General features: G+C 37.2%; 1 protein-coding gene across 1 annotated transcript in view; it reads left to right on the top strand.

Moving 5' to 3' along the window:
• Positions 1-5324, top strand: part of LOC149830012 (uncharacterized) — a 62538-nt gene extending 57214 nt beyond the window's left edge. The window contains exons 4-5 of the mRNA XM_090016249.1: positions 3997-4056; positions 4134-5324. Of these exons, the coding sequence (XP_089872375.1) occupies positions 3997-4056; positions 4134-5156 (1083 nt within the window). The 3' untranslated portion in view covers positions 5157-5324. The remainder of the gene's footprint in view (positions 1-3996; positions 4057-4133) is intronic.
• Positions 5325-26323: the final 20999 nt, after the last annotated feature.

The following is a 26323-nucleotide window of genomic DNA, read 5'->3' as shown; positions in this document are numbered from 1 at the left end:
AAGCTCTGATACCATGTAATAAAATAACACAATAGTAAATAAATGTCATTTATGAACTTACAAGAACACAACCAACCAAGAACACTTGATCAAGCCACACTACCCACACAAGGGTCAAACCAAATGTTCTTGTATTGAATGGAATGCTCTAAAGGCATTGGAATATACATGGGCTTGAAGCCCTATTTATAATAATAAGAGGCATAGGGAACAACCCAACTAGCTATTGGCTTGTGATCATTGGGAGCGGCTCAAAGTGAGTGTGAAGCGAGTAGGCGTGCTCCGAGGTCATTCATTCATTCGTATCAACCCTACACGCTATTCTGCGAGGAATGCGTTGGGTACTGGGCTTAGGAGAAGCAGTGCCTATCACTCTGACAGACAAATAGAGGTAGTCAACCGGTTGGGTGACTTTGTTTGAGATGCTTGGTGGGCGCCCAGAACAATGGTTGGAGATCCTACCAGCGGCTGAGTTGACTAAAAAAAAAAGTAAAACCGGGCGGGCAACATTCAAAGTGGTGTATGACCGGAGGCCCACGACAGTCTACGAAGTGGGGTCTTTTTTTCGGGGAGCTCGGATTCGAAGTACTGGAGGAAATGAGCCGGTTGCACGAGGATGGGAAGCGGCGGATCGAGTCCTCCATGCTAAGCCCGAAAGAGGAGAAAAAGGAATTCGATCCTGCTGGTGATGGTTTACCTGAGTCAATAGCGAAGCTAGTTGAAGCTGCCCAATCACATCACATCATTTACATAAAACAAAAAAAATAAAAAGAATAAAAATACACAGCCAGCCCCTAATGGACTAACACTATGACAATGTAAAATGACCATAATGCCCTTGATGTATATATATATGTCACATGGGTGTGAGTGCGGCAAAAATATAAAAAATTATATATATAGTACAAAAGTTGGACATAAATGACCTTGGGTGCGTTGACTGCACCCAGGGTCAGGTTGACCGCATCGGGTGGGGGTGCGACGCGGGTGCGGCACCTAGTTGGAGAGTCCCTATGACATAGTGTGTGTGTGTATATATATATATATATATATATATATATATATATATATATATATATATATATATATATATATATATATTAAGAGGGCTAATCTTAACAGCCTCTCACAATATTCCCACATTGGGAAACATGAATCGGGAAGAAACCCCGTTCTCAGCTTCTCATATTCTTTCTTCTTGTGTTGGCTATACTGAAAATAGTTTGATACCCGTTATTCCACTTTTTTCTTTCGGAGATGCTAGTGGGAAAGATCTTGCGTGAGACATGTTCATGGTTATCATTGGCATCGAAGGTTCCATGCCTTGAATCTCTTTAGACACTTCAATGTTACCTACTTGAGTTTTTCTGAAGCTAAGTCCATGTATAGATCGACTTTATGTGAAATCTTCACCACCAAAATATATTTTTATCTTTTGCACCTAAAAAATGAATTGTAGTTCAGGATGCTAGTTTTTGAATACATCAAACTTACTCAAATTCAATTTGAGTAAAGGAACAAAGTTAAACTGTCGGGAAGCTTAATCAACAGCAACCCTGTCCTTTAGCTAAACTAGATGGAACCATATTCTCCTTCCTGAAGCTATTTCAATATGCTGAGAAGGGAAAATCATCTTGATAATGTTTCTAAATTGCTCTTTTGCACAAAAGTAAAAACAGTTCAAAGAAGGGTGATTACTTGAGTGCTCTTTTGAAAGAGTCAATCTTTGAGAGTCGATTTTATCAAATACTTGAATGTGTGATCTTGCACCACATGGGCACTTTTTTCATTTTGCAAATGATGGCTGGTCGTTGGTAGGACCTCCCACTCACAAAGTGCATGAAACCCTTGTCTGAAACAAGTTAATGGCTTTGTCTTCAATACTTGATTTCGGTTATCCACTTCAACCGTTACCTGTCAGTACTTCCTGCATATGTAGTCAAAATCCCCGACTATAGGTGTAAGTAAAATGCCTAGGCTTTGCAATTCCTAGGTGAGTAACTTAAAAGATACCACTTTTGCTGACTAGGCACCGACTAAGGTGCCTAGTCGGTGACTAAGCTGCCCCCACTTAGACACGAGGGCAGTTTAGTTATTTATTATTATTATATATATTCTGTTTTTTTGTATATATATAATTAAATGTGTGTGTGATTTGTTCTGTGAAATGATGAAAACATGATTTTATATATATATATATATACACACACACACACACACCTGTGTGTGTTTCTTTGCTTAGTATTATGGATTATGTAATATGTTATTCATATATGTATGTGTATTGTCCTTTTGTGAAAGGCTGAAAGCATATTTTGTTGATTATACCAGAGTTACCAGTCGAGGAAGCGGGAGCGGGAAGCGATACGGGAAGCGGGAGCGGGAAGCGAGGCACTTTAAAAAATTTAGGAAGCGGGGAAGCGTGGGACCACTTAGAAGAAAATTCCGAACCGTCTCGGAAACGACCTAGGAAGCGAACCTGAAGCGACCTAGGAAGCGAACCGGAAGCGAGGGGAAGCGAAAAAAAATGAAAAAAAAATGAAAAAATGGGGGAAGCGAGGGGGAAGCGTGGGGGAAGCGCGCTTCCCATTTATGGGAAGCGCGTTTCCCATAAAAGGGGGACGCTTCCCCTCACGCTTCGGAAGCGCGACGTTTCGCGCTTCCGAAGCGCGATATTTCGCGCTTCCGAAGCGCGCTTCGGGGAAGTGCGCTTCCCCTTTTGCCTAGGCGCTTCCGGTAACTCTGGATTATACTCTATGGTACCTGGACACTCCATTTTGCCCTCTATACCCGTGTGTCCCCATGTCAGCACCTGAACACACCATTTTACCCTCTGTGCATACATATTTGTATTCATTTTACATTTTATAATTATATTTTCAGTTTATAACTTTATATTTTCAGTATATATATATGGCCATGTCCCTGTACCCACATTTCCGTACCCGCACCTGAACCCAGGTGACAGATTATACTGAATATGTTATGAATAATTGAATATATATATATATATATATATATATATATATATATATCCGTGTGTGTATACAATTATATTATATATATGTATATTTTGGTTATGTATATTAATATATTTTGTGAAAGCATGTATAATTTTGTACTTTTGTGATGAAAACATTTTATTAGTAAAAAAATAAAACACATTTTTATGTATATTTTGTATACTTTTTTATATTCTAACTGGGGTACTGACTAGTCTTGTTAGGGGTCTACCGACTAGGCACCACATAGCGCTTTTGACTAAATAGCTTCCTGCCATGTCTTTTTTACACCTACGAGACCTTGTATAAAGCTAAGTATGCTGTTTCTATGGCTCTAGAAACGTCTCAATTGAATGTATCATTACGGAAGAATCTGGAAAGGGTTCTGATGCTTATATTTGTTTTTTTCCAATTAAAGCTTGCATAGTTAGAGAATTGGTGTGCCTACTGCTTTGTCATTGATGGATTTTTGCTATTTGTGACAAACTCCCTAATACTGATATATGAGCATGGTGGACTACTGGTTAGCTTCATACTGATGCTTCCATACCTTAATATACATAGTCATTCATTAGTGACATCTAGGTTTTACATGGATGAGCGACCCCTGGTCAACTGTTAGGTCTCTAAAACATGATTTGGTTACAATTTCCAACTAAAGAAACATTTGTTTTGGTTCGACCCCATTGATACTTCTAGTCATTGATTTGAATTCATGCTGTTCTATTCAAGCTGATTTAATGCATGAAATTAAGATTGCAGTGAAAATAATGTTGGACATAAGCACTAAAAATATGTAGGAACTGAGCTCCATTTAGAAAGTTTGGATAAACTGTAGTTGCATGTGTTCCCCATAAATGTGAGCTGTGGGTGGTTCTTGCTGCATTTCTCCTTGCTGGTCTATGGCTTCAAAACATTAACCGAATTACCTTTTTACAATTAGATATTTTTCATTCTTTGTATTTGCTACTGCTAAAATACACGTTTTTGTCAGGTTGCATTGTTCTGCTGGAAAGAAGGATCGTCAGAAAATGGCTTGCTGAAACTACGAGAGGTGATTGTTTTTTTCATTCATTTTTTCTTACTCTTTCCCGGCCAAAGTTTTGTTTCCTGAATTCATCACTTGCACAGGCATCGGACTCGTACTTTGAAGATGAAAGGGTTGGTTTTGCAGAACCAGCACCAGGCGTGGAGCTCTACTTGTGTCCACCACATTCGAAGATGATAGAAATGCTGAGAATGCATGTACCAAACGAGTACCTGGATCCACTGAAGGATGCTGTTGAAGGCTTGATTGGCATTGTTGTATGGAGAAAGAGTCATGTAACAATCATATCACCAAAATCAACCTCACACAATCACCACAGACTAAGTTCAAAGAAGCATTCCTCTTCTAGGAGGCAGGATAAAGAAACTTCCAGCTTGCACCTCCCCACCAATTTTCAAAATGTGATTCCTTATTGTGTTGCTGTCTCTTGTGCACCTGCTGATGCTGCTGATGACATTGATGATATACCGCCTGGCTTTGGCCCAGCAGTGGTGGCCAGCCGAGATGTGGATGACTTGCCGGAATTTGACTTTTCTAGGGGGTCTCAAGTTCTGGCATGTTCTGCTATGGCTCCTGCTGTTGCTAGGGGGGCTCCCCCTCAGCCGTTGGGGATAACTCCACCTGCTGCACAAATGAGAGAACTGGTACACAAGTATGGTCCAGGGGGTAGCATTAGCAGTAACTACCACACGACACCCAACTCCAGAAATTCACAGCCTATAGTTGAGCTTCAACCTTGGAATGATGATGACGACATCCCTGAATGGTGCCCCCAAGCAGATTGTGGGCAGCAAGCGAATGCACAGCAGTTGATGCAAGGGTATCAACAGCAGCAGCAACCTCAGCTGCCTCCACCACACCTAGCACCAATGCCTTTGCTAATGCCATCACAGTCCATGCCACCACAAACGGCAGGTGCAATGCCAGGCCAACCAATGCTCTCTCCATGGCCGGCCGGCCAGGTGTTTTACGGGTTTCAGGGGTCACCTCATGGGATGATTCAAGCAAATGGGGTCGTCATACCTCCATGCCACTTCAGTGGCTTATCGCCGGGGAACATGTTTTCCGTGAGGCCTGAGTTTGGTGCTGGGCCGAAATGGAGTTGATATGAGGCCATGTGCTCTTTTCACTTTTTATTGGGTTTGATCACCCCTTGTGTAATCTAATTTTGACATTTATGGGGCGTTCTGGTTTTTGTAACTGTCTGTAAATACAAAGCCTAGCCTGTTTGTTTTAGAACATTTTAATTTTGATTAAGTATTCATGTGCGACACTATCTAATCTTTTCACTATTTCAAGACCTGTAGTTTTCTACTGCTGATGTGTTGTTGGCCAGACCAATTCTTTTGGTCGAGGAGCTTGTGTTTAGCTCATTGCGTGAAGCATGGTTGTACTTGAAAGTCAAGTCTTGTTACGTTGTTGCAATGTGTTAATGTGTTCTTGGTTCGTTTCACCAAGCACATGAAATTATAGATTGCCACTTTGTATACGTGGTGTCACTGGTTTGATGGAGCTTAATTTTCACTTATTGGTCATTTTCTGCTACGTGTTAGTGTGCGCATAGTTTGCGAACATTCTCTCCAATCAAATTACAGACCGCCACTTTGTAAACGTGTCTGCACTGCATCGGTGTCCTGGTTTGCAGAACGTTGGTGGTCACTAGTTCATTTCTTTTTCTTTTTTCCCCCCTTTTTTGTTAGTAATGAAGCTGGAAGATAGGGTTGGGCAGTGAACCGAGCAGGTTGTAGCTCATTATGGTTCGGTTCATCATGAACTCGTTGATGTTTGGTTCACGTAGCTGATGAGCCAAGTCACAAGCAGCTTGTTTAGAAGGCAATCACCCACAGAGGGTTTTCAGCTTTGCTCGGTTCAAGTAAGCTAGTATAGATAAAAATATATGGGTTTAAAGTATAATGTATGCAACGGAATATAACGTTTCAACTGGATAGGATATATACCTTGCAAAATGGAGCTTTAGGATTCAAAATTTCATTGGTTTAGATTTTCAAAATACATGAACCCATGTTACATGAGTCGGGTTGTGTTTGGCTCATCTAGCTCGAGGTCGACATCTTTTAATGATTAAGGAGCCGAGCTTCAACACCCTTTATTCCATTCACTTCACCAGCCCTGTTAGGGGGTGAATGTCCCCTCCTTGAGCATGTAAGATATGTAGAAACATCGTTGGTTATGAGCCAGTTTGGTGGCGTAGCTTTCCAAGAGAGGTTCTGACTATCAAAAGCTGCAGTCCAACAAAAGGCACACGGTAGATTCCGAAAACTCACACTGATACAGCATAAGTAGCAGCCAAGAGATTTGATGGTGCAGACTGTGATAGCCTTCCACTGTGTTGTTCATCCATGAAATTCAGTGATGATTGTTTGAGTGAAAGTAGAACGACTGAGAATCAAGATGAAAGTATTCTAGCAACGGCGGCACCAGAAGAATTTCAGGCGTAAGCAAGTCAGACTGGAAATGCGTCACACCTGCTGCAAGATATTCACCTGAATTTCCATATAAAAAGAATTGCAGCAAATATATTTCCTCCACTTCCCAACTGGGAATTTGGACTGAATATTTACTTCGCAAACTTTTTTATATACCTGGCTAGGAGGCAACTCCTAATATTTCAAGTTGAAGAGACATCACCAGTTTAAAACCTTGGGTGTGTGTCCCTCGCCTCAAGGCTGAATTGGGTGTCCTCTCTGGTGGGCAAAGAGGACCTTTGCCCGTGGATGGCGCAACCAGAGTACCAGTCAACCTATTGTACTTTCCAGCAAACAAAAAATTAGAGTATTCTCTCTGGCTAGGAATGTCAACAGGTCAGATCTATGCATTACAGAATCAGACTTAATCGGATTCAAAGTCGGATGAAAAAGATAAAACTGAATCCAGATCCAACTAGTCTAAAACATGATATTTACACTTAATCAGGTTCAAATCTTAGTCGGATTCGGGTTTCAATCAGATTCAGACTCAGATTTCAATGCAAAATTAATACTGAATCAGAATCAGTTTTTCATTTGGATCCAGATTTGGCTACCGATCCAACTAATCAGATTCAGGTCAGCCGGTAGGAGCAGATCTGGGCCTGATCGTATATGCATAGCCAAATGAGGGCCCTGGCCATAGTCTAATTTGCATGTAGACTAGGCCATTTAGAGATCTTACAAATTCATCGAGTCTACAGCCTTAATGTAGGACTTTAAATGTGAACAAACTATAAGGCCTTGAGTTAGCTCACAAGGGCTCCACTCACCTGGTAGGGGCGACTCATGAAAGTCCCCAAGTTGAAGGCATATCGTGGAGGCGCTGTGACTTTATACCAAAGAAAAAAAAAGCCTATAAGGCCTTTAGATTTGTATGTGACTCATAGGTTTGGCAAGGCCCAAAGTGAACCCATTTGGCGAAACTATTCGCAGATATACATGTGTAGCTTTATAAATGGTATTTACATATTTTGAGTTTTAAATTAATGGGAGAGATCTATCATTTTGACTTTTACACAGCGGACGTTTCTTGGGAAACCGTTTATGAAACAAAAACCATAGCATTTCCGAAACTTGTGGGAAGCTTCTAAAAATGCATGAGAATCATGTTTTCCATCAAGTGAGAAACCCGTTTCAGATCTCATGGGAAACCTACTTATCTTGTATGGAAAATTCGTTTTCCTTATTTGTGAATCTACATTTTTTGCAAGTTTCCCTTGATTAAGAAATTTCTTTTTTAATAAAAAGTTGAGATATTTGGGTTATTCAAAAATTTAATTACTTGCTTAAAAAACTAAATTTGTATATAGTTTTAATACTAAAAGAATGTAATGTGTTAAAATTAAATGTAACTACATTATGTTTTTTCTTATTACTTAATTCTATCTAAACCTATGTTGCATTTAAATATAAGGTCGTGTGGTCACAAGAGGACCATTGAGAGGCCATCTCAACAATCACTTTCGCCCAATGACTGTAACTATTCACACATGTAACAATTAAAGATAAAATTAGTTAAACTAAATTAATAAGGACCAACGCGTAGGTGCATGTTCACTTTCGAACATGACCAAAATGAACTTGCGCTGAGTGTACATCGCGCATGTGATGGACGCTCATCATCATTATTTTCGCATAAACACTTTTAGCGATGAAAAAAAATCACCGATAAAGGTCCCATACCTTTAGCGACAACTTTTTGTCACTACTAAAGGTGTTATTTGATGCAAACTTGCACTGAGCATCCATCACTCGCGCGATGGATGCTCAACACGAGTTCATTTTAGTCATGTTCGAAAGTGATCGTGCACCTACACATTTTTGAATTAATAAGATAATTAACTTACACTACGATACAATTACATGTATGAATATCAAGAAATGTGTCTCTTGGGATGAAGGGATTTCTCCCAAAGACGTGTCCCCAAATCAACCCCTTACGGGTTTACAAAAAGGTCTAAAGCCAAGATTGTATAATGAAAAAATCATATGCAAAAATAAGATAGTGTAAAGACAATGAGTTCTTTGGGTTTACAAAGAATTACTGCACAATGTATAAGGATTTTGTAAGACTAACCATTCTTGACGATTTTGAGCATAACTATGCACACTTTAGGTCACCAAATTGGCACTTCTGCATAATAAAGTCTTTATATTGGTATCAGAGCACAAAAGATCCACCCCTGTCGGTGATCGTGTGCACTGATCGATATCTCGTGCATCGCTGGAAGAAGAAAAAATTAAACAAGGCATTAAGTGTTTAAGGTTACTACAAGTTTTTCTGTGCATAAGAGGGTAAATAGTAAAATAAAATTTTGATTACAAAAACCCAAATTTCGGGTACAAAGTTGTTTTTTCTTACCTGAGTCTGTTGTGACTAGTAGCCATATCAAACATAGTCAAAGGTGTTGCATTTCAACAAGATTCAAATATCTATGATTTCCTTAAAAAAAATGGGAAATTGAAGAAAGTGCCAAACAAGGGTGACACTCATGGTTCATCAAAAATTGGTGTTAGAGAGGTCACTAAAAAATAGGCAGCTCACCTGTTTCGGGGTTTATTATAAAAAAAAGAGAACCAAAGGTTTTTAAAGTCGCTGTCGACATTGCTTTTTGCAACCTACTCTTGCCTTGAACTATCAATAGTTTCATTTGCCTTGAGTTTTTTTTTTTTTTTGAAAATTCATTTACTTTCAGTTGCCCAACATCCTTTAGGCAAAGTAGTTAGTTCTCATACTCTATTTTTCTCTATGGCGTCCAACTAATCTTTTGTTGCTTCTATCAAATGTTCAGATTCAATAGAAAAAATTGCATAATTAAAACTCAAGTTATCAAGAGTTTCATCCAAGTCCATAGAATAATAGCATAATTCCTTGTTCAAGAACATATAATAATCATTTAAATAATATAGAGGGGTTCTTTTTTTTTTATCCAGTTACAAATTGTGAAGTTTGCTCATCATTCACAATTGGATCATTATGCTATAACTCTTGAGTAAGTACCCCATAATCATTTATGATATTGAGAATGATGCCATCATCTTTAGGATCAAAACCACTTTCTTTGGTTTTTAGGAATTCCACTTTCCTACTTTTTATAAATAGTTTCTTAGGATTATATAGTCTATATCCCTTTGTGTACCCTATAAAAGATGCACCTCATATTGTAATACTCGTAAATTTTTTGGGATTTATAAGTAAATCAAAAGAGAGAATTTTCAATAATTATCTTGACACTTAATTCAATTTATCTTAAATAACCATTTCTGGGATAATTAATTAGTAATTGCATGTCAGTTATATTTAAACTACAAACTAAATATTTAGAGAGCATAAATTTAAATTATTCGACTACAAAATTTGGTTGAAAGAAGTAATTGGATCTAGACCTTAGTGAAAATCCGATCAAGATCCACCTAAAAAATATAGATTTTTTGGAATTTACCTGTCCAGAATTGATCTACTCTGGAAATTTCAAATATTTAGCTATTCACTAACTTTTTCTGATTATGGGGAAAACTTAATTAATTATTTTGGTAAAATTCTAATTAATTAGGTGAATTAACTAATAATTATTATTTATGGTAAGATTAGATTTTTACGAGGATTAAAACATTATATGGGTTTGGATCTGCTTTGGTGGACCCGACCCAAACCAAATCTCAATGTAGTTTTGGACCCATATTTAGATTTGAGAACAAGCAAGGGTCTGGATCCAAAATCTAAATGAATCCCAACACCCATCACATCAACTCCATTCTCAAAGATTCCTCTCACATCCCATCAATCCAAATCCCAAAGGTTTCTCTCCCATCATATCCAATCCACTTCCCAAGCCTCTCTCACATCACATCAACCTCTCTCCCAAAATCTCTCTATCCAAAAAATTGCTCACCAATCCCAAGCCTCTCTCTTCTGTAAATATATCTCAAATACACTCGTTCACGACCATCTCTCTCTCAAACCGGCCTTTTTTCTCTCTCTCTTTTATGCAAACTCCCTTCCTCACTCTTGTCACCTCCTGTTGTCTCATTTCACTCTCACTTTCTCTTAGCTCTCATATTCTCAATCACCACCACCACCCTACAACAACTTCCTCCACCATACCACCATGCATGAGTGGATTGAAATCTTGAAGCTCTGAGCATTTGTTGGAAAAAACAATGTGTGGGCCTGTATTTTTGGTGATATGGATGGAGACATGAGATTTCCCTCACCGATATTATCCCGAGATTTGTGACTATGATTAACACCAAAAAGTGTTTTTTTTTTGTATAATACATTAATAGGCATCATTATATAAATATTAAAATGTGTAAATGCTTAGGTATTTGTTCATGTTGTAGTTATTTTGATAGTTTTTTTTAATTGCTTTCCTAGATTTTTATTAACCATTTTTTTTTCAGTTTTTAACATGTAGACTGTAAAAAGCTTTACTAACCCCATTCTTTTGCCGCGTTAGGTTGTCATTATAACACTTGGTAGATATTTTTGTTGGTATCCTTCATTTATTCCTTGTACTTTAATGAAGACATTATTCTTTTCTATTGCGACATCAACATGCTACCTATCTAATGATCTCTGCTTAACTGGCTCCCATTCTGGAAAAGCACTGGATCTCATGCTGCATTTTTCCTTTTATTCCATAGTTTCAGTTCTTTTCCCTGTATGTTGTGCTTTCATTCTTATCACTGATCACTTGTTGGAATAGGTTTCAGTCCTGTAGTTGCGCATTTTGCAAGTTTTCCATTCTGCAATCGTTATTGGTTTTAGTTGAACATATCTATAACTAGAAATACTGATTATCCCTCCTGAAAAGACATGTAAATAATTTGTGTTCACATTATTTCTGCAATTTGTTCTTTTGGTACAGTGGTGAGAAAACAACAACAGAAGAGTGGCCAAGCTTTCTTGAGATCAAGGGAAGAGTTATAGTAGATGCATTTAAAAAGTTCCTTCAGGAACTTCCCCATTCACGGAGCCGTGCTATCATGGTACTATGAGTTTTCCCTTGTTTATTTACCTTAGAATTTGATTTTCTTGCATCAAAACTCAAAGGGTCGTGCTCCTTTTATTTGTTGTGTCCTTTTCTTTTGTTAGCAATGCATATTAATTATTAATTGACGAACGGGGGCTCCGCTTGTCTGGTAGGAGTAGTGCACTTCACTTAGTGTTGGGGACATTGCAAGTTCAAAACAAACCCAATGGTACGGTTGTGTAACTGGTAGGGGTCTGCCTAACGCCAGCTTGCTTATCAGAAAAAAGGCAATGCATATTAATTATGGTCCAGGAACTGTTCATTTGCAAGAAGCTATTCTGTATGGAATTTTGGGATAATCACATCTTGTCTTCTTCGGTTAAGGGCATATGCAATATGAAGCTCTAAAAGTATCAATAGTCTATTGGCAAAATTCTTTATCATGCGGACTCCTACTTTTTCCCCCTTTTTTGCTTTTTTTCCTCCCTTGCGAGAACATGAATTCCCTCAGTCCTGTGGTCTTCTGATGCTACTGGTCCTTGAGAGTTATAGGTTCACGTAGTCAATTCCCCTCTGAAGGCTGGATACACACACACACACACATATATATATATATATATATATATATATATATATATATATATATATATATATATATATATATATATATATATATATATATATATATATATATATATATATATATATATATATATATTGGAATGATAGGGGTGCTCTCGGAGAACCCACTCCCGCCTAATAAAAGCTTCAAATTTTCAATTTCCTTGAGCTTTTTTCATTGATCTGACCCGGTAGATATGATCTACAATCATTGTTTAGCAGAAAACAAGTTTTAGATCATGTGATTATGCCATACACAGGTTTTTTAAGATCCTTCAAAAAATCAATGGCTCACAATGTACCAAAATTTCATGACTTAAAAAACCTATTTTTATGTCGGAAAAACATGATTGTTATCAAATAAACTGTGTAAAGTACATCAATAAGGTCTGAATGAGAAGATGCAACCTACAAATATGATTTCTAGTAGGTGGGAGTAGGTGCTCCTGAAGCACCATATCATTACTCTCTCTCTATATATATATTGATGACGAGGAACCCTTGACGTAGCAAGGAAAACCCCGGCCACATTACTCTCTCTCCCTCTATATGTACATTTATGGATAGGGACATTTCATTCTGCTAAACTCTTTCCGAGTCCTAGACTCAATTTGGAATTTTAACCTGCAGGAGTTATTCAAGAGCAGTAAATAGAAGATTTCTTAAGAGAAGAGAATCAAGAGCCAGCACCTGAAGTGACAAGGTACAAAGAGAGTTATGAAATGAAACAATACAAATATAATAGAATGCCACTGAGGGCTACAAGAGAGCACAATTACAATAGGGCCACTAATGGGCCAATCACAATCTCAACAAAGGAGCTATGTTAAACTATAAAATGTATTGAACCACAACAATTCTTAGAAAAACATGGATTCATACAAGGGAGAGATCTATTTATAGAGCCAAAGAGGACAGAAAAAGGCAGAAGTCCAGCTAGTAGTTGGATTGCTCCAACAATCATATTGACTGTCTGGAACAGTCCAACAGTCATATGGACTGTAACAGTCAAAAAATAAAACTACAGAAAATAACGACCCTAAAGTCCATACAACCCCTACTATGCTGTCCCTATTACATGATGTGAAATGACCAAAAAGCCATTGATATATATATATATATATATATATATATATATATATATATATATATATATATATAGAGAGAGAGAGAGAGAGAGAGAGAGAGAGAGAGAGAGCTGAACATATTAGGTCTGCTTTTTCTCGTTCTGCCCCATAGTTTGAAGTGTTTTATGATAGATCTGAATCGTTAGATGTGTTTAGCATGCTCGATTTAGTGAAAATCGACTCTTGGATCAAAGTTTTCTGACGAAAAAATGTATTTTTATGAGCCAAAAAAATTGATGCCGTCATAGCCATTGATTTTGGATCACCGGAAAAACCTGTATACAGGTTAGATTCCGGTGATCCAAAAACCGGTTCTCACTAAACAAAACCTATAGATCACATCTATGGTGTTAGATGTGAGAAAAAAATACCAAAAAGCCATGATTTTGAGGGTGCAGAATGAGAAAGTGGGCAGAACCAACACCTTACTCATAAATAAATATGTATATATAGCACAAAGAGTCACTAGAATATGAGAACTGAAACATGAGAACTAGAAATATGGGCATTTTCAACACTTTTCACAAATCCAACCATGTGGATGTGCTTGGCTGTAATGCCCTGAAATTTTAACCCAGATTTTTGAGATTTTTTTTTGAACAGCGAAAACAAATAATAATTCCAAGGTTAAGCATTCCAGAACGATACAAGAAGGTAAAATCAAACCACACCATTTATTTTTATTTCAATAATAATAGAATCAAACATCAGAGTTTCCACATTATGAGTCTCAAACAAAATCACATCTGAAAGTGAGTAGAACCACCCAGGAACAAGTAAATCAAGTCTCGATCAGCGCCTCATCCCGCAATCGCCCGTGAAGTCTATTTTTCACCTGAAAAGTGATAAATTATAGGAATTAAACTATAACTGTTTAAGTAGGAATTCCTGTAACTTTTCTTTCAGATATACAATATATCAAGTATGTGATGTGGGTGATTTCCAACATATACAGAAGCAAATAAGGAAGCTATACAATAACAGTAACATGTATATCATTTAACCAACAACCACAACATTAGCAAAGATAACATTTAGCTACACATCAACATGATTCTAACATCTCACGTGTTACAATTTCTAAAGTATGCTGCAAGTAAAGAAATACATTCCGAAAGAAGTATTGAACTGTAAACTACCATTCAATTTAGTGTGATACCTAAAAAGTACTAATTAATGTTTATCTTTATTTATCCCGCGGGTACTCGTAGGCCGAATCACCCGTAACGGAAGAGAACATTCGGGGGTTTATTATTCATAGGTGTTTTATTGTCCCGAACGTTCTAACCAAAACTGTAAATCCTAAGGGAGCGACCAATGACCAAGAGAACCTCCCAAAGGCCAAAACCAAAAACAGGATGCATCCCTAACTTCTGCAGAAGAACAAAGAGTATTGTGTTTATTGATTTAGTTGTATATTTCATCATTTTCAGTCAAATTTGAGAAGCCTTTGACCTATACATGCATACGTTTGCTGATATATATATATTCTAGCTTGATTGTTTGAGTCTATGAATCTGTGCATAAATTTTCAATCTAGAGATCCCGAATATTGTACTATCTTATTAAAAACATGAATCTTAAGCATGTTACAGTGAAACCACACTTCAACAAACAGACCTAAAGAAACATTCTCACTCTGTGTTTTTCTTGGCAACTGAGAATGAATAATCCATAGAGTAATGAAAGAAAATCATGATTTCATGAAAGTCGACAAACAAAATTTTTGTTTTGCATCCACTCCGCTCAAAAACCTCTCTCCATTTTACAGAAATGTGAAACACAATAGTCCCCTTTACAATAACAATCCAAAACTCCCAAATCGTAGATTTGGGGTTTTCAGTTTGGGGTTGATAGAAAACCCCAATTTGGGGACCCCCCCCCCTTTTTTTTTGATTAATTGGGCTCACAGCGAGCCCACGACATGCAATGATAACCATAAACCCCACTATCGACACTCCGAGATTTGGATTGTTGGGTATCTCAAATCTCAAATTCACTTTTTCTCTCGATTAGAGTGTCTCGGCAACCCTCATCTCATGCTCGACCCATAGCATACCCCAAAAAAAAGAAACAGAAATCCTACCTTGACTGGCGTTTGGGCTGCTATTGTTGCGAGAAAGAGGTCGCCGACGACGGTGTCTTGCTGTCGCACACGAAACAAGAGGGAGAAGGGAGGCAGTTGGAAGAGGGAGGTACCGAGGCTACCAGAGCAAGAGGTAGAGAGAGAAACAAGATAACAAGAGTGGGAGGAAGAGGGGTTCGGCTCCCCATTTGTAGGAGGGTGGCCTCCTGAAAAGGGAGGAAACCTCCCCGGCAGCTGCGCTGTGCTCCCTCACCCCAGCAGCGTTGTGGACTTCTGCTAGGGTTCTGAAAGAACCCTAGCAGGTTCTTATCGGGCAGCCCTCTTATCGGGCTTACCCTGTTACTTATATATATATATATATATATATATATATATATATATATATATATATATATATATATATATATATATATATATATATATATATTCGTTTCACGGGGCGCAGCTCAGATCCAGACCCGAAACCCGGAAGCCCCTTTTAGTTGGATCCGTGATGGCTTACTGAAGTGGGTCCGTAGGTCGGATCCAAATGGATCCAACCGTGGATCCACACGTTAGCTTTCATTGATGTGATATATTATATATATATATATATATATATATATATATATATATATATATATATATATATATATATATATATATATATATGGATCCTGGATCTGAAACTTGGATCCCAGGCGCCAAATTAATAATTTCCCATTAAAATTTCAAATGGAATACAGGAAAAAAAATGCGGGTTTTACATCCTTTTCCCCTAAAAAGAATTCCGTCCTCGAAATTTACCAGTAAGTGCTTCTTAGAAAAGGTTGGGGTACTTCTCCCACATATCAGCCTCAGGTTCCCATGTGCTTTCATCAAGCCATGGTGTTGCCATCTCACCTTGACGAGAGGGATAGTCATTGATCTCAAAACTCGCTCGCTTCGTTCCAATATCTCCATGGGTTTTTCTTCCATTATTAGGTCTTCCCTTATATCTACGTCCTCATACTGGATGACATGTGACGGATCTTGAAGATATTTTCTTAACATAGATACATGGAATAAGTTATGAATCTGAGCATACTGGGGAGGTAGAGCTATACGATAGGCCGTTTCTCCAATCCGTTCCAAAATCTCAAAAAGTCTGACATATCTGGGACTCAATTTTCCTTTCTTATCAAAACAAAACACACTTTTGGTGGGTGATATCTTCACAAAAACCCGATCCCCCACATCAAAAGTGAGCTCTCTGTACCTCTGATCTGCATAACTCTTTTGTCGCCTCTGGGCTGTTAGCAGTCTATCTCTTATCATCTTGATCTGTTGGGTATAATGTTGTAACACGATCAGTGATTCTACCGACCATTCACCAATCTCGTCTCAATACACAGGTGATCTGCAGGGTCTTCTGTACAGAGCTTCAAAAAAAGCCATGCCGATACTCGCATGGTAACTATTATTGTAAGCATATTCGACTAAAACAACATGCTTATCCCATTCACCTTTCTAATCCAGCATACATGCTCGCAACATATCTTCTAGTGTCTGGATAGTCGTCTCTGATTGTCCGTCGGTCTGGGGATGAAAAGCGGTACTCAACTTCAGTTTTGTACCCAAGGCCTGTTGCAACTCACCCCAAAACCGAGAAGTAAATCGAGGATCTCGATCTGATATAATAGAGACTGATACTCTATGCAGTCTAACAATCTCTCTGATGTATAAGTCTGCTAAGCTCTCGAGGGATTGATTTAATCGTATGGGTAGAAAGTGAGCCAATTTGGTCAGTTGATCCACTATTACCTATATAGCGTCATGTTGTTTTCGTGTTTTGGGCAAACCTACCACAAAGTCCATGGTGATTTCTTCCCATTTCCACTATGGAATCTCCATTTGCTGCATCATTCCGCCAGGCTTCTGATGTTCCACCTTAACTTGCTGACAAGTCAAACACTTTGAGACATAACTTACGACCTCATGCTTCATTTCATTCCACCAATACCCTCGTTGTAAATCTTTAAACATTTTTGTACCCCCTGGGTGTATGGTGTACTTGGACCTATGTGCTTCACCGAATAGTTCTTCTTTCAACTTGGGATCACTAGGGACCCAAATTCGCTTTTGCATCCAAATACTGCCATCTTCCTTGAGTGAGAAGTGTGAATTTTCTTGTTGGGCTAGTGACTTCAGCTTCTCATACTGGGGATCCTCCTTCTGAACTTCAATAATCTTTGTAAGGATCTCCGGATGGGCATATAAATTAGATAACTTGATACTTCCCTCGTTATCTGTGAACGACTTCCAGTCAATGAATTCTTCCACCAAATTCCACCATTTTGTCAATAGATTGGATAAACTGCAACCATCTTTGCGTCTGAGAGAGTCAGCTACCACATTTGCCTTTCCTGGGTGATAGGAAATGGTAAAGTCGTAATTCTTTATAAACTCCAACCATCGTCGTTGTTGCATATTCAACTCTTTCTGAGAGAACAGGTACTTGAGACTTTTGTGATCAGTAAATACCTTGAACTATTCCCCATACAGGTAATGTCGCCATATTTTCAAAGCGAACACTACGACTGCCAATTCGAGATCATAAGTTGGATAGTTTCACTCATGAATCTTTAATTGGCGAGAGGCATACACTATCACCTTACCATTCTGCATTAAGACACATCCCAATCTAGTACCTGATGCGTCTGAGTAGACCACAAAACCACCATGACCTGAAGGTAAAGCCAACACTGATGCAGTGATAAGCTTCTTCTCTAAGATTTGGAAACTCTCATCGCACTTATCCGTCCATTCGAACTTAATTCCTTTCCTTAGAAGCTTGGTCATGGGCATGGCAATCCGTGAAAAGTCCTGAATGAATCTTCTATAATAGCCTGCTAATCCTAGAAAACTCTTGATATCACCGATATTCTTCGGTTGAGCCCAATTTAATACAACTTCAACCTTAGCCGAGTCCACCGATACTCCGTCTCGCGATATGACATGTCCTAAGAACATGACCTTCTCGAGCCAGATTTCGCACTTGGAGAATTTGGCGAACAACTGGTGTTCCTTGAGAGTCTCCAATACAATCCTCAAATGTTCTCGATGTTGCTCTATTCTTTCAGAGTATATAAGTATATCATCGATAAAGACAATCACAAAAGTATCCAAGTACGCTCTGAATACCCGATTAATCAAATCTATGAATGCGGCAGGAGCATTTGTCAATCCGAATGGCATAATTACAAACTCATAGTGACCATACCTTGTTCTGAAGGCTGTCTTTGGGATATCATCCTCCTTGATACGAAGTTGGTGATATCCAGATCTAAGATTGATTTTTGAAAACACCTTAGCCGTTTGCAGTTGATCGAATAAGTCTTCAATGCGAGGTAGGGGATATTTATTTTTGACAGTCGCCTGATTCAGCATCCGATAGTCTATGCACAACCTCATAGAACCATCTTTCTTCTTCACAAACAGAACTGGTGCTCCCCATGGTGACACACTAGGTCTAATGAAGACTTGATCCATCAACTCCTGGAGTTGTTTCTTTAGTTCCTCCAACTCTACTGGGGCCATACGATAGGGCGCTTTCGAGATCGATGTCGTCCCAGACACTAATTCGATATGAAAATCCACCTCACACTGTGAAGGTAGTCCAGGCAACTCATCCGGAAACACTCTTGGGAATTCATGAACCACTTCAAGTTCTTCTAATGGTGTGACCTTCGACTCGCAGGAAGATACATTCACTAGGAATGCTCGGCACCCTTGTCGCATATACTTATGAACCTTTAGTACCGATACCATTCGGGCTTTTACCGTAGGTCTGGAGAGTTTAAACTCAACCTTTGGCAAGCCTGGTCGGGACAAGACCAGTTTTCCTTGGCGACAGAGAACATTGGTATAATGTTCATATAACCAATCCATCCCTAATATGACATCATATTCTGTCATATCGAGTATGATCAGGTCGACAGGTAAATTCTGCCCCTCTAAGACAATCGCTACGTCAGGGATGTAGTTTATATATATAGAATTATATCTTATAGGATTGTACACATCTAAGACATGTTTCAGGGATTCAGTATGTGCTCCTAACAGTTTAGCAAACTCTATGGATATCAAGGAATGTTTAACACCACAATAAAAAAGAACAAATGCAGCATGATCATTAACAAGTATTGTACATTGTACCAGATTTCCATTTTCCAGCGCTTCGACAGTGGTAGCAGATACTCGTCCCTGCACCCTTTTTTGTGTGTTATACTGCGGTACCTGCTGTGGTGTAAACACCCCAATTTTTTCACTCTTATCCAGTGCTTACATTTCATGTGTCATTGCATATCATTGCATGCATTCAGCATGTCATTTCATTGCATTGCATAGCATTGCATGTCATTACATCTCATTTTCGAGATCCAGCACTCTTGTTTTCAAAATATTTAATCCAAATTTGAGTTTTAAAACTTTTTCTTTCAAAAATCAATTTCAAAACCTGGGTTTTTACTCAACATTATGTCATTTTCCAACCCCAGGACTTTATATTTTGAAATATTTTCTCAGAAAATAATCTGGATTCATTTCAAACTCAATTTCAATTGATTTTAATTCTCAGATGAAACCCATTTAGGTGGTGTCGCTTCTGGATTCCTTTACTTGTCAAAAATCTCCAAAAATTTCAGAGTCCTAGTTGGATCAGGACTCTTTTTCCAGAGTCCAGTCGGATCAGAACTCTACTTTTCACTACCTTTTTATCTGTCTTTGAAGAAAACCTTTCAAAATATTCTGTTTTGGCCAAAATTTCAGAGTCCTAGTTGGATCAGAACTCTTCTTCAAAAGTCCAGTTGGATCAGGACTCTTCTTCAGAGTTTCAATTGGATTGAGACTCTAATCTTTTACAACTATTTTTATCCATTTTCAATCAAATCTTTCAAAATAAGTCAGAAACTCAGAGTTCCAGTCAAAACAGGACTCTGTTCAGAGAGTCCTAGTTGGATCAGGACTCTGATCCTGATTTCAATTTTGAGAGAATCTTTCAAAAATCTTTCAATCTACCAAAACTATTACACTTTTATCAAAGAATTTCAAAATTCTGAGATTTTATCTCAGAGTCCTGATCAAATCAGGACTCTACCCCAGAGTCCTGATCGAATCAGAACCCTATCCAAAATTGGTTTTCATACTTCATTTTCACTGGTTTTCAAAAGCTTTGCTTAAAATTCATCATTTGCTCATCAGAAAACCAAAATTTTTAGAGTTCTGATCGAATCATGACTCTTTCTCAGAGCCTTAATCAGATCAGGACTCTGAACCAAAACTTCAATTTCATTCTGTTTCTAACTGTTTTTCAAAATTCTCTCATTTGTTTTCTCAGAAAATCCAAAAATCTGAGAGTCCTAGTTCAATCAGGACTTTGTCCCCAGAGTCTCAGTTGAATCAAAACTCTGTTTTATTTCAATATTTGTTATTGTTTTAACTGTTTTCACAAGTTCTCTCGTCTGTTTTTTAGAAAAATACCAAAAAAAAATGGAGTTTCAGTCCGATCAGGACTCTGTCTCGTAGTCCTAATCCAGTCAGGAGTCTGTTTTGAAGTCTGTTTTTATTCTATTTTTTTTTCATTTATTTTCATTTGTTTTCAAAAATTAGGTCTTTTTGTAGAGTCCAGTTAATCCAGGACTCTATTTCAGAGTCCTGATTGAGTTAGGAGTCTAACCCTGACAGTATTTTCTGACTTATTTCACCATTTTCGATAAAATCTTTTCAAAAACTCCTTCATTTGGATTTTAAAATCCAAAATCTCAGAGTTCTAAGAGTTCAGGACTCTAACCCGGAGTTCCAGTTCGCTTGAGACTCTGTTTTCAAAAATCTTGAATTTCAATTATTGATTTTAACCCTTTTTCAAAGGTATTTTCAGTATTTATTTCAAAATTTGCAAAACTCGATGTGAGCCCACTCAGTTGGTACCATATCCAGAGGAGTCCTGACCCAGTTAGGACCCTATACCATTTCAAAAATTTTAATTTCAAAGTTTACTTTTGAAAATCTTTTGAAAACTTTCTCAATTTCAAGTTTTAAAATCGTTTTTTGAAAAACTCAAGTAGGGCCCACTCGGGGTGGCACCATATTCGAGTAAGTCAGGGTTAGACTAGGGTTAGTCAGTGTGTTGGTTAGTGTTAGAGGTTTAGAAGAGTCAAAAGTTATTTTAAAAACTCATTTTGAAGTTTGGATTTTAAAATAGTGTTTTTAAAGGTTTTTAAAGGACTTCTAAAAACCCAAATGTGGAAAATGCCAAGTGGCATCACATTTGGGGATTTTTTAGGTTTATCTAGGGGTTAATTAGGTATTAATTAGGATAATTTAGGCAAGGGTATATAGGTAATCCTCTAAAAAAATCGCCCCCCCTTAGAAGAGTCCAAAAATTTCAAAATTGTTAATTTTTAAAACCTAAAAAGTTTCTATAAATTGAGACCCATAGGGGGTCGATTTTGCCAGCCACCTCTTGAGCAATTCTTGGAGCCTCGCTCTCCTCTCCAGCCTTCCTCCATTGCAGCAACCTCAATGTAATTGTTTTTTTTTTAATTTTTAGCTTTTATTTAATGTTTTTAATAGTTTTAAATCAATTTTAGCCATTAATACCATCTATTCCATGGATTAAACCATGGATTCAAGTCCAAGAACCTCAAGAGAGGTTCAAGAAAGTGATCTAACTCTGTTTCATGGTGTTTACAGGGATTCTAATCCATTAGAATCAATTTTAACATGGGTCTTTACATTATTAACCAATAAAACATGTGATTTACCCTTTTAATGGGTTAAATCCATGCTTTTAAAGGTAACATCAATTTCCAGCCATTGATTCCCTGTATTTTATTTATTTCTTTGCTTATTCATGTTTATTACACGTTCTTCAGCATAGAAATCAATTTTTATTTTACTGTTTTGGTATTTTCTTTATTGTTTTCATTGATTAATGCATGCTTTATTAGGTTTTATCAAATTTCTGTGTGTTTTAAGCTTAGATCAGAAAAGAGCTTGTTATTTCGTATTGAAATATTCACTGTTAATTGCTAATTGTTTTATATGTGATACATGCATATGTAATTGAACTACTGTAAAAAAATCAAAGTTTTTGGGATTCGGGAACCCTGTAAAAAAAATCAGACATCAAATCGGGTTTTTAAAGCTTTAAAATCGTTGTTAAAATCAAGAAGGTAACTTGCTGTTATGATATTTTTCTCATCCTATATCCGATTTGAAATCTGTAAAGTGCCATGGATTCATATTGATTAAATCTATCTACTGTGAAATTTTGAGATTTTTTGATCTCTGGTTAGTATTTTTCCTCTGTCAGAGAATCTGATTTTAAATTTAAAACTCGTTAGGTTTTACCAAAACCTTAATCAGACTTGTGTTGTTCATAGATCCCAAACCACAGATCCGATTCATGATCTATAAAAAGTGAGTATTGTTATTTTTCTGTCTTCTATTCACTGCTAAAATTTCAGAAATGTTTGATTAAGTTTGCTATTTATGTCTGTATTTTCAATCTGAAGTAGCTGTTTTAACCCCTGTTAGGTTTGTTAGATTCTAGTTCAGATTGCCGGAAGAGTTTCTCCCTAACCGGAGATGATTTTTCCAATATGTAAATTGGGAAATATTTGTTTTTTTCCTAGTTTATATCTGTAAAAATTCAGAAGTTTTCATGGAGGATTGACCCCTGATTCGGGTCTAACTTTGAAGCTGGTTTGTGACCTAGGTTAAAAATAGCTTATTTTAGGTTGTTAATGCAATTTTCGGATTAAAATAATGTCATTTTTTTTTTTGCAATTCCAATCTGATTTTAGAGTTATAATAAGTGTCTCTGCCGATTTTTATGAAATTTAGAATTCATTTGATGTCTGAATTAATAAAATTGCAAAACAGGATACCTGAAAGATCCAAAAACACTAATAAAATCACAATTTTGGTAATATTTCTTGATTTTCGTGCATAAGTGCATGTTTGTAGGATTTTTTCATGTTTAGAATCATATTAGGGTGTTTCATGTTTGATTTTATGTTTATTTCAATCATAAATCTTAAGTTTTATCAAAATCTATTTCAGAAAACCTTGATTTCAAGGCCATAGTCTTGCTATCAGGGGTAATTTGGTCATTTGACCTCTATTTCGAAATTCTAAACTTAGTTTTCAAATTTTTAAGCATATCATATCATATTTAGCTTGATTTATTTTCATTTGAATTTCAAAACTTGCATTTTACCAAATATTTTTCTAAAAACCATAATTTCAAGGCCATAGTCTTGCTATTAGGGGTATTTTAGTCATTTTAACCCCAATTTCGAATTTTCATATCTTATCTTCCTTATTTGTTCAATCTTATTTCATATTTCATCATTTTAATTTAAGGGAATCATGGCAAAAAGGCTTATATCTAGTAAAATCCAGCAATTTCCAAATATTACTGGATAAATCTAGAAAAGCCAACATATTTTCACTAACCAATTTTTCTAGTTTTGCAGGAACATTGAAGACTTTACTTTCCTTTAATTTCTTGTATTTAAATTCAATAGTGATGTAAATTAAATTAAATTTGGACTAAGAATTTAAATTTCAGCTTAGACTAGGATTGCATTGCATATAGTTTAATTCTGTAAATATTAAATGTCTGATGAATGTATCATTCATGCACATTTTCACCAATTCACTATGGTCTACATGAATGGCACGTGCACTATCTCTTATGGAGTTGACAAACTTGGTGGAATTTGTATTTATGGCCATAGTCAGAATACGAATGATACCCAAATTTGTAATCTTCGTATTAGCCACATTCAGCCTACACTCTTAGGCTAACTTCAAAATGCACGGCATTTCTCAAAAATACAAAAAGATTTTCTCAATTCCTCAAAATCAAGTATTTCAAATCCATATTCATTCAATTCATGCATTTACAAATTTTAATTTCAATTCAAAGAAATCAATTTTCTCAAAATTTCTAAGTCTTATTCTAAAATCGATTTTCTCAAAACTCTAAGTTTTCAAATGATATTTCAAGTATTTCCCAAGTTCCAAATTCGATTTTTCTAAGGTATATTTTCAATTTCAAAGTTTAAATTCAAAGAAATCAAGTTTTCCAAAGTTATTTCTCAAAATCGATTTTCACAAAATCCTTACATTTCTTCAGAAATCGATTTTCACTTTCTCAAATACAGTATCTCAATCATGATTCACGATTTTCAAAGAGTTTATTTTCTAAATATTTTCCAATCTTTGAAGCAAAAATCATGTTTTCTAATATGCATTTTCAGAAAATTCATAGCACATGCCTGATTCTTTGTGCATTTAGGAATTAGAATATGGTTTAGACAAGTTGAACAGAGCAAAGCATACAATTGATCCTTGGTTAAATTACCCCTGGTAAAGGCGCAAGGAACGGTTGAACCTCGTATCGACAGTCGAGTCCCATTCTTCAGAATTATCCCGCATTTTAAAACGGAGGCGAGTTATTTTCAAAATCTTTTTCAAAGGTCAGTTTGACTCACAAAAGTAAAAATTTTGCGATGATAACAGGTTTGGCGACCGTGATGGGACCTATCTTCGCCTGATCAATTGTGTGCTTAACTTAGTTCAAATTGTCAAAATCGTGTTCCATGGAATGTCAGCTTTTATGATATCATGTGAACCTAGGAGCCTAGACTTGAACCCAGCTGACATGGACTGCATGTAGACTAAGTATGGTTTGGTAGGACCATATTGAGGAGGAAATTATTCATTCTCACATAGACTTAGGTCTAATACAACCCTCCTTAATCTAGGAATTGTATGAAAACAATGCTTGCTTCTTCAAATTTTTCAAAAATCTATCTCTTTAGGACTTAGAGCCTTCTATTTGCTTGCATGTGCTCATATTTTTCAAAAACCACCCCACCTATATTGTCCCGGTCTTCACGTTGCTGGGCTCTCTTCCAGAACCATAGTTCGGGACAGAGCCTTACAACTGGGCCACCTATTTGGGTGAAACCCCCCTGCCACGTACCAAGGGCCATAGTCCAACGTATATCGGCAGGTGCTCAAGGATGTTGGAAAACTTGAACCTAGAACCGGAGAAATTGATTTTATGCCACGTACATCGAGTCTTGGCTTGAGTATATAGGCATAGCATGATTGGACACAGATGATCTGAGCCTTAGAGTTAGGATTAAGGTCCTACAACTATTTCAAAACTTGTGCATTTAGAGTAAGCTTTTAGGGAATGTTGTATGTGCATACTTGTTTGTGCAAAATGTGTTATAGTCATTTCCTTGTTATTTTCCATATTTTCCCAATTTTCCAAAATACTGGACGATTTTTCAGAAATCCCCAATCCATTCCCATATACTGTCCATGCTTTAAACCTTGGACGATTTTTCAAATGCTTCATTTTCCATCTTATGAAGTGTTCCTTCATATTTCATCAAACCCTGGACGATTTTCCAAATTTCCCTTAATTTCCTTCAAAACTCCAGGTGATTTTTCATCCTTTCTCTCTTCTGGATCTCGAATTTCCTACTTCATTTTATCCTGCCTGCATTTTTTCAAAATCTCTATATTTTCCCAAGTCTTATTCTAATTTTTCGTGTTTTCCAGTCTGATGGCATCCAATCAGCTTGATTCAGTCTTCCCTGAGGGTCACATCTCCTACGAGGTGCGACAAAGTCTTCCCGAACATCGAGTCCTCAGCACCAGATCCTTCTTTCCCCGGTGGTACTATTCATGGTTCAAGAACTTCTCTCGTATGTTTCCGGACCACTTGGATGATTGTGGGTTAGAACTAGCGTCCGCAGTGGGAAAGCAGACAATCAACAACAATTTGATCCATGCACTAGCAGAACGGTGGAATCCGAGCACTTCTACTTTCTGGTTCCCATGGGGAGAAATGACGTTGCTGATAGATGAATTTTCAGAAATCATGGGATTGTTCGAGCCAGCCGGTCAGCCTGGAGATCCATTGGA

The sequence above is a fragment of the Nuphar pumila genome, chromosome 8 (assembly GCF_984573655.1).
Source record: "Nuphar pumila chromosome 8, dmNupPumi1.hap1.1, whole genome shotgun sequence".
NCBI lineage: Eukaryota > Viridiplantae > Streptophyta > Magnoliopsida > Nymphaeales > Nymphaeaceae > Nuphar > Nuphar pumila.
The sequence above is the reverse complement of the archived record's forward strand: the minus strand, read 5'-3'. Positions and strand labels throughout refer to the sequence as shown.